Source organism: Otolemur garnettii, unplaced genomic scaffold (genome assembly GCF_000181295.1).
Source record: "Otolemur garnettii isolate 467f Iridium unplaced genomic scaffold, OtoGar3 scaffold00002, whole genome shotgun sequence".
In the NCBI taxonomy this organism is placed as follows: Eukaryota; Metazoa; Chordata; class Mammalia; order Primates; family Galagidae; genus Otolemur; species Otolemur garnettii.
This window is the reverse complement of record NW_003852397.1, coordinates 4,301,965-4,312,179: the sequence shown is the minus strand read 5'-3', so window position 1 is coordinate 4,312,179 and position 10,215 is coordinate 4,301,965. Positions and strand designations below refer to the sequence as shown.

General features: G+C 43.4%; 1 protein-coding gene across 1 annotated transcript in view; it reads left to right on the top strand.

Annotated features, from left to right (window-relative positions):
* The window catches only part of SCML4 (Scm polycomb group protein like 4), a 117,697-nt gene that overhangs the window by 50,121 nt on the left and 57,361 nt on the right, over positions 1 to 10,215 (top strand). The window contains exon 2 of the mRNA XM_003781577.3: positions 2,928 to 3,142. Within this exon, the coding sequence (XP_003781625.1) occupies positions 2,987 to 3,142 (156 nt within the window). The 5' untranslated portion in view covers positions 2,928 to 2,986. The remainder of the gene's footprint in view (positions 1 to 2,927; positions 3,143 to 10,215) is intronic.

The following is a 10,215-nucleotide window of genomic DNA, read 5'->3' as shown; positions in this document are numbered from 1 at the left end:
TTGTCTCAGCCTCCCAAGTAGCTGGGACTACAGGCACCTGCCACAATGCCTGGCTACTTTTTGTTGCAATTCTCATTGCTGTTTTAGCTGGCGGGGCCAGTTTCGAACCTGCCACCCTCGGTATATGGGGCAGGTCCCCTACTGACTGAGCCACCGGTGCTGCCCTAACTTCTTATTAAATCTATATGAAGGACTGTGAAGGATCTGAGAGTTTATTCTGAAAGCAAACAAATTAGCCATCCCCAGCATCATGGCTGGCCGTGTTACTAGAACAAGGAGCCTGTCTGCTTGTCACCCAAGCCAATCAATGGAGAAGTGGATAAGAGAGCAACAGTTTCACTTATATTTACACAAAAGCCAACAATTCCAGAGAACAGTGAGGACATCTCCTCCGAGAGCTGTTCTGCCCTCCTGTTTCCCTTTGTTACTTTTATTCTTTTATTACTCGTCATAATATATGTTAGATTTTTCCTCCTAGGTTACAAAGTTACACAATATCTTCCTGCCTTAAAGTGGTTATAACTTTAAGGTATTTATAGTTAGTGAACACTTCACTGGGTGCACAGAGAGCCCTGGGTCCTTGACTGGTACCATGGAGTCCAGTTCCCCAACTTATCTATGACAGGAGGCCTTGGAAGTGAATAAACAATGTTCAGATGTCGGCAGGCGGGCTTGTTGGGGCCTTGTTAGGGCCTGACCAGCAGCGCCCTGCACGAAATGGCCGTTCAGGTTAACAGTGGCTGCTAGCAGAAAGAGATGCAATGCCTTCTCTGATTGTGGGTGTTCTCTTGTTTACTTTTGATCTTGATGTTAGTGGATGCATTTCTGACTTTCAGCGTAGAAGGACAGAGAAACATATCTTAAACTAGGAAAAATTTCCGCGTGTAAAGGCTATAGAGATAAACCAATGATGGAGTAGAAACTTGATGCTAATACTGTAGTTCAAAATGGGACTCAGACCAACTTTCAGATAGTATAAGCACATCTTATTATATAAATTTCCATAGTTCTTTAATATAGTTGATAGCTTCTTTTTTGAAAACGAATTTTTGGCTCTCTGTTGGCACTGTGGTATACAGACACTAAGTCTAGAAATAGAATGACTTTTTTGTTTGTTAATGAGTTTATGTCCCCTGATCAGAATTCTTGCCTCTAAGATACCTTTAATTACATACATCATTATTTTACGTGCCCCTAGGAAAGAAAAAAATGTGTTCCCTATGGAAATCTGACATGCTTAAAGTGCTGTGTGGTACACCCCGAGTTCAGAGATGTAAATGAGTGTGACAACTTGCATTTTAGAGTCAGTGAGATAGGGTATTTTTCTTAAACTCACAAGAATTGGAAAAATTGACATCTAAACCATCTTGTCCATTTATCTGAACTATTAACAGTACACTCAACAAATAACTTTATACTTCAAAATCTTATGAACTATAATGATTTTTCCAAGAACAGCATTTGATAGCATACTGTTAATATTCAGACAATTAACAAAGTGACTTTCAATCTATAAAGGATGCCCTCTATTTCCCTTACCGTGTTTTTAAGAATTTCTTCTTACACTATCTTGTATTTTCCTTCCTGGGCAGAGCAATCCAGTTCCTGTGGTACTGCCTGGGGTGCAGGGACAGCTCTCACTGCCTTTCCAACTCATTCTGACGCCTTTTATGCAAAAGCCTCTCACTTCAACTAGAAGTTACACTGATTCTTAGAAATGAATTACATCACCCAACATCACTCCTGAGTTAAAGTCTAAAGTTCCGTCCCACTTGTCAAATTCCTGAACATTCCAGAAATCTGACACTGGAGCTCACGATACTGCTGTGTTCTCTGGGTCCAGGTTGATCCAACCTTAAGGTTGATCCAACCTTAAGATTCAGGCAATTCTTACTATTTGTATTTTTAGTGCTATGTTAAGATTGTAATAGTAGGTGGAGTGACTATACAGAGGATTGCGCATAGTGATCAATCACTCAGAATTCTACCATCTTTGCTTTGGTGGTATTTTAGCATGTCTCCATCACTTATATTGAGAGACAGTGTCACTGTGATCCAGGCGGGAATGCAGTGGCCCAGTCATAGCTCACAGTAGCCTTGACCTCCTTGTCTCAAGTGATCTTCCCCTATCGCCCTCCCAAAGCACTGGGATTATAGCCCTGAGTCCACGGCAGCCCTCCTCTTCTTGACCACACACATTTTTGCATAGTTGGGTCATTCTTATGTGTGATGCCTTTTTATCCAACATCATGTTATTCAGAGAGTGGTAGTGGTATAGGCTTTTAATTAGTTGATTAAATTGTTTTCTTCTGTAAATGTAGGAACTATTTTCCTATTGCCTGCTATTAGGTTGTATCAATTTTATTTTTGCACTTCTAAACAATGTTAAAATGAACATCTGAGTTCATAAATCTCCACATTTTGATAGAGGGGCATCATCAACTTTTGAATAGCTGATTTTTACTATTGAATGTATTTCAAGGGAAAAAGTGATAATGGACAACTCACAACCCAACCAAAGAGACAGGCATGAATGGGAGAGACTGGCTTTGTCTTTATTCAATACTATTATTGTATCAGTTCACATTTTACCTGAGGAGACAGAAACATAGACACAGTTATCCTGTCACTGGGGACATCATCAGCTGTGTTTGGAGACAGGAATCTATGGTTCTCTCCACCTAGCCAGTATCTTCTCTACCTCACGATAGCCCCATGGAAATTCACTTCCCCTGAATCACAGCAAACAGCCCTGGAGCCCCACAGCCTTGTGAGTGCTCCAGCTCCTGCCTGGATCCCTTGTCCCGGGTCTCCCCTCCACTAAGTGGTAGGTATCACCAAAACCACCAAACAGGATCCATGTCTGTCTTGCAAACCAAACAAACACTTCTGTTTTTGTTTTGCTTTGTGTCTGGACTAATTCTTAGCACATCCTCTGCCTGTGAGCGATTTGTCACCTCATTCTGTAAGACTGGCACCGGCAGAAATGCAGTCTCAGAGGACCCCGGGGAGAAAGCGAGGCCGACCCCCACTTCACTCCACACCTCTGAAGATGGCAGTTCATACCCTTTATTCTGCTTCAGGTGGTTCTTCACCAGCAGTGAAGATACCAAAGAAAAGAGGGCGGAAACCCGGGTACAAGGTACGGCTCCATCATCTCCTTCTCCGCAGTGGGACTGGGCTGGGGCACGGGCACTCGGGCAGATCCCCACTGCAAAATGCGACAGCAGGTTGGGAGCTTGGAGAGACAGGATGAGAAAGAAGTCTCCCTCAGTGAAGCACGAGGCGGTGAGGCCTCATTGTTACAAGACGGGACACACAGCATGCTGTCGTGTGCATTTTTACAAGTGGAAAAAGCAAATTACACCAGATGGGGAAAGTTGTAAGGCGAGCAGATTTTAAGGTCATAGCTAAACACACATTATTAAACCTCTCGTCTGAATTAGCATTTCAGACACTGAGTTTTCCCCGCCCCCACCTCGATTGTTCCTACCAGGGTGGCTCTGGAAGCCACTTCGCAGAACTCATCCGTCATTGATTTTGGTAGAAGCAGATGATGTGCTTGAGACATTTAAATGAGCAAGGCGAGCAGGTCAGTGCCAAGGGACAGAGGAGCGTCTTCCCAAACAGAGCCTCAGCCAGGGATCCGGAGGAAAACTGGGGGTGTTAATTCATAGTTTCCCGCTTATAAACGCTGCTGATGTCAGGCTGGGCTAGAAGGAGGCAAGTCAGGCAAAATTAAAACCCTGTGACCCTTTTAAGAGTTACAAATGACTTGGAGAAGCTGGGGTGGAGAATAAACCCTCCGATGTAACCATAGTCGCAAAGCAACTCGAGCCCAAGGGAAAGTGTCCTCCCTGAGCTGGCTTTGAAGAGGCTGGTAGAGAAGAGACAGTATTAAGCTTGCTCTCCACCAGCCTTTCGGGCATTAGAAAACGAGCTGCCCGAGTTTTCCTTCATTTGCTTTGCTTGAAATAGAGGCTTGTGCTTCCATCCTGAGACCTGAATACTGAAATCAAAATGCAAATTGGCAATTAACTCTCATATATTTAGGAAAATGTATGGAAATTATTTCAGGTCATCAGAAAGACCGTTTCTGGAAGAGCTGGTAATGAATTCAACCTTTATCTTCTTGGTTTTCCGCAGTTCTTCCAAATGCTGGAAAAGAAAAACAGCAGGTGGGGGAAGGTTAGTCAAAGTTATTTGGGGGTCACTGGTCTTAGTAAAAGGAGCTTTTACTTAGCTATCTCGTGAGGAAGAATCTTCTGTCACTGGTCATTTTTCTACCAGAGAGAACCTCTTTTTCTCATGTTCATGTCAGCTTTAGAATCGGATCTCTGCTGGCATAGGGCAGGTCTTACCCACTCATCTACCTGCATGCTTGCGGGAGTCTGGAAATTGCATCTGAGGGCTGGAGGACGGCAGCCCTTCCATTTATAGATCCAGGGAGCAAATCCAGGATCCGAAGAAACACACTGAAAACTTCTCTCTCTTATTTGGCCTGTCTCCTACTCTCCTGGGGGCTGTGACCCAAGAATGAAAATTACCACCAGACACAGCATTTCTGGGGCCAGGAAGAATGGAAATTCACTCCATGGAACAAACTTAATTTAGCAATTTTCTGTCTCCTGAAAAGGGCAATTTTTAGTGCTCCTAACATTCAGAGGTACCTCAGATCAGGAAGGAAGCATTTGGGGGGGTTGGGTGACAGTTCGGGGTGCACAAAGCAGGCAGGCCTAATCCCACTGCCTCACAGAGTTTCTTTTTTGAGGTCAACAGGTCATAACTCTTCCTTGAATCCACTTTGCATATATTTAGAAAGATGTATGGAAGTTATTTTAAGCCAATAGCCCAGACAGCTTCCCGAGCTATGGGCTTAGTGTGCTAAGAGGGTTCCAAACTAGGTATCGATTTGCATGAATTTCCTACCCTTCCATGATTACACGGGAGAAACAGAGCCTTCTGAATGTCTCCATGAAGTTACAATGATGCCACGACTGTTCTTTATTCTGAAATATCTGTTTCCTACTGTTTTGGCGGTAAAACATGTTGTATGTTGATAGGATTTGGCAACGTTAAAAAATGTTCTTAATTGGCAAGATAAAGTTGGCAACCTATTGTCTCCTCAGTTTTTATTTTGACAATTTCCTAGACCCCGACACCTCATTTCCCCATAATGAAAGGACTTTCACTGTAAAGAAGCTTGCAAGGAAATTGTACAGTTCCATTCCATTTACCAAATGGCCACTCATTTGGTGATTTTAACTATCTGGGACACATTTGGGGAGCCAGAAGTTGTTAAAAAAAATTCCTGACCAAGGGAAATAAGATACTACTTGGTCTAACCTTAAAGATCTTGTGTTTTATTACTAGGAAAATGCTTCCACGCTTTCCTCCAGAATCTGGTCACCTTTACTGTAATCATGTTTCTTACGAGCTCAGTTTTAGCCACTTAGCAGCTTTAGATTTGAAGGGGAAGGTATTTTGGGGGTGAAGTCTGCACATACAACTGGACATTAAAAGGCTAATAATAATTATTGGTGCAGTCATATGATAATATATTAATAAGAGAAAACAATAAAAGAATACGGCAATAATAATATCAATATGATAATAACAACACAATTTTGTTATATCAATAATAACATGATTATTACATTGGTATCAGTAATATTATTATAGTAAAATAGCCTTTTTTGGAGCCTTTGGCGAGCTCGTATTTGAGTGCTTCTGCGGACACCTCACATGCTGACCGTATGACAGGGCTCTGCTGTGTAACATTTGCCACTTTTTGCCTGGTGCTGTTCTGTTGTCCTTCTCTAGGCACAGGTGGGACCTCCCCCTGGTCCACGACCTCCCTTCAAGACCCAGGAAGCACTTCACACAGGCTGTGACATTTAATTGCTTGGCTGAGCCTTGAGGATAGCATGAGTGAATTACATGAAGAAGAGGAAGGATAAGCTGGTGGTCAGATGTCAGGGCTCTCGAGTTCAGAGGTCAGGTCCCTCCCAGGGCCCATCTGGCCATCTCTCCCAGGATGAGGCCTGTAGTGACATGACCGTGTCATATTCAGGCAGGGAAAGCCTTACTTATCTTACGGCCTTACTGCCCCCTCTGACCCCAGGCAAAGAAAATAAAACCTCTTCACCTCCTGCCTGCTATGAGGAGCCATACTCCGACCGCCGTGAAAACAGCCTTCTTTGTTTGTCAAGCAGAACATTGACTCTCAGTTGGAATCCTCTGCTGCTGGTTTAGGTCCTTAGTTCAGAGAATTTTCCAACATCAACAGGTAGATTTTTTCTTGCATTTCATAACTAGAAAGACCACTGAGGTATTTTTAAACAGACAGAGAGCATCGACCCCAAGGACAAGCACTATGGCTTCCGTTCTGCAGATGCAGCTGGCGGTGAGGTCTCCGAGTGGTGGGGTCTCCATTGTCTGTGTCTTTACAGTCAGGGTTACAGTTCTGATTTAAGCAGGAAGAAAAAAGCGCTGGCTTTTAAAAATAGCCATCTGTCCCCAGTATTAATACCTCAGTGGTAATAATATTAATAACAATACTAGTTATCCATAACATTTATTGAGCACTTTTATGTTTGAGGTTCTGGATGAAAGCATCGTGTGTGGATTTTGATAGCGAAGGGAGAGTCAGAAAAACTGCAGGACTTAGGCATGAATAAACCGAGTCCTGTACACCTGAGTCCTATCTTGGTGTTATTGTTTGAAATAGCAGTTATGTCGAGTTGGGGGGAAAGGAAGGTGGGGGGGGATTGGTGTGCTCCCACCTAATGGGTACAATGTGAGGGTATAAGGCACACCTCCTGGGTGGGAGACCCTACTACAGCAGGGACTTTCCCTAACAAATGCACACAGTGTAACCTAATCGGTTGTACCCTCATATTAATCTGAAATAAAAAAATAAAAAGTAAAAATTAAAAACAATAGAAATGGCACTTCTCCATTCAAGCAAGAGTAAATGATGTCCCATCTGGCTTGTTTAATGGGCTAAGAAAAGTGTAGCATATTCGAGAAGTGATATCATCCTTAAAGCATTAGAAATAAGGTTAAAATGTTTAAAAATGTTGATTAATAGTGTGGTTCAGGGTACAAATTCAACCGCTATAACAAATACAACTAAAAGTGCCTTAACAGTTTTCTGGTAATTGGAATATTTACTTGATGAAGTAAGTAATTTTCTAATTAATATGGATAAATACACTATATACATGCACACACACACACACATATATATATCTTTTAGACAGAGTCTTATTGTGTCACCCTTGATAGAGTGCCATGGCATCACCACTCACAGCAACCTCAAACTCTTGGACTTAAGTGATTCTCTTGCCTCAGCCTCCCAAGTAGCTGGGACTACAGGTACCTGCCATAACGCCTGGGTGTCTTTTTGTTGTTGTCATTGTTGTTTAGCAGGCCTAGGCTGGGCTCCAGCCCACCAGCCCTGGTGCATATGGCTGGCCCCCTAACCACTGAGCTATGGGTGCTGAGCCAAATTCACAATATTTTTTAATCTTTCAGTACTTTGAATTGTTTTGCTCTCTTTCGTTGTCATTCCATCCTTCCCTTCCCTTCCTTTCTTTTCCTTTTCCTTTTTTGCCCAAAAAGTAAGTGTTCTTCACCCTGTGTAACAAGGAAGACAAAGTCAAAAAAATCTCAAGTAAGAGAAAGTTCAAATTTAAGCAGAAAGGGTATCTCTTTGTCTTAACATTCATTTTTTTAAAACTTCTTTCTAACACGTGTTTTCATTAGAACTGTGAAATTGGCCTTGCTGTGTCCGTGGGAATCCAGACCGTGCATTGCCTTGGAGTCATGTTTGTGAGCACCAATGTAGGGACACGGCGTGGATGGGAACAGCGTGGCTGCCTGGTTACTTTTCCTGCTCCCCTTCCCAAGGTCCTTCTTTGGCTGATGGGGGGTAGTTATGGCCCGTGGAGTAAATGATGGCACCGTCACAAGGCAGGGGCCATTCTCTCGTGCTGAACATTGTGTGGCACACAGGGGTAGGGACTCTGTCTGCGGGGCCTCCTAGGGGAGCAGGGGTCAGGGTGGGGTCAGCAGGAGCGCTGGTATGCCAGTAGATGTTTTAGGCCAACATTCTGCATGTAGCTTTTTGACAGGAAGTTAGTTGATATTTTCATTTATGCTAAAGAGTCAAATGAAGGTAAACAGTGGAGGAGAATGTCCGATGTTTGTTAAGAGTATATGACTTCATTGCTGAGTTAAACAATAGTTTTGTTGTTCTTGTTGTTGCTGTTGTTGTTTTGCTGGAGTCTTGCTCTGTTGCCCAGGCTGCAGGGCAGTGGCTGTTTATGGGCAGGCTCATAATTCACTGCAGCTTTGGACTCCTGGGATCCAGTAATCTTCCTGCCTCAGCCTCCTGAACAGCTGGGATGATAGGCATATGTCACTATACCTGGCTTGATTTATATTAATAGTTTTGGGTTTTGTTCTTTTTTTTGAGACACAGTCCCACTATATCCCCCTTGGTAGAGTGCTATGGCGTCACAGCTCACAGCAACCTCAAACTCTTGGGCTTAAGAGATTCTCTTGCCTCAGCCTCCCAAGTAGCTGCACCCAGAGGCACCCACCACAATGCCCAGCTATTTTTTGGTTGCAGTTGTTTAGCTGGCCCAGGCTGGGTTCAAACCCGCCACCTTTGGTGTATGTGGCTGGCACCTTAACCACTGTGTTACAGGCGCTGAGCCTATATTAATAGTTTTTGAAAACAAAAAAGAATTCCAGTTGTTTGTACTATTGACAATGCAACAACTATGGATGTGACACTTTCACGTTTAACCTGCATTATTAATACACATCACTTTCTTAAGTCTATAAGTCAACAAAATAACAAACACAGCCTTAATCTGCAGTATTTGCCAAGATGTAAATATTCCCAACACGGCTAATATTTGAGCCACAAATTTGTGCCTGAATGTGGAGTTGGGAAAAGAGGTACAGCGAGCATCGCATCCTTGGGAATACAGATGCGACTGTAAAATAACGAGAAAGTGATGAGTTTTGTGAGTTTTTTAGAGAGTTTTTCTAATTATGTCACCCTTGGTAGAGTGCTATGGCATCATAGCTCACAGCAACCTCCAACTCCTGGGCTCAAGCAATTCTCTTGCCTCAGCCTCCCAAGTAGCTGGGACTCCAGGCGCCTGCCACAACGCCTGGCTACTTTTTTTGTTGCTGTTGTCATTGTTGCTTAGCTGACCTGGGTTGGGTTCAAACCCGCCACCCTCAGTGTGTGTGGCTGGCGCCTTAACCGTGCTATGGGTGTCACGCCAGAGAAAGCAATGAGTTTTTAGTATCTATTACTTTTGTTTTTAATAAACTTTAATTGTAAGTGCATGTAGTTTAATCTAATTTAATTTAATTTATTTTTGTTGTTGGGGATTCATTGAGGGTACAAAGAACTAGGTTACACTGTTTGCATTTGTTAGGTAAAGATCCTCTTATAATTGTGTCTTGTCCCTAAGAGATGTGTCACACACCGTGACCCCCCACCCTCCTCCAATATACTTTAATTTTTAATAATGGCTGTGTTTATAATCAACTTGCAGTATTCCTGAAAATTTAAAAAGCTTGCACTATGGACTATACAAAGCAGCTCCAGCAGCCTGCTGCTCTGAGTCCCGCTGAGCATATAATGCCTGATGTCCATGCTCTCATCAGTGTGGCTGACTCCAGGGCCGCTGGTGCACAGAACTTAGCTCCCTCACCAGTGTATGTGAGAAGCCCAGTTGTACCAAGCGGTCCTTGAAGTAAGTGGTTTAAGTAAGTGGTTTCTACTAAAGATTACTGGTGTTAGAGGGCCTTGTGAGCATTCCGTTAATTTGCATAGACTGGTTTTTCCATCCCTTTATCCAGGGATGGCATGTTTTGTTTTCCTTTTTCTTCCTTTTCTCTCCTGGTACCCACAGGGTAACTGGCTCCCTGGTCTCTTCCCTTGGCCTCCCTGTGTCAGAAGGAGATGACACCATTCCTCCCCATCCCAGCAGAACAGCAGCTCTCCCTGCATCCTCGCCACTTTGACCCCGTCTCTGGATCTAGAGGAGAATCTGAACTCGACAAAGCTTTGGTGGGAGAAAGCTCCAGCTAGCCTCATCTCATTTGCTTCTCTGCAAGGCATGAGAGAGCTGGACTGCCCCCCTCCCACCTCCACACACTCCTTTCTGCCTTCATTGTGATATG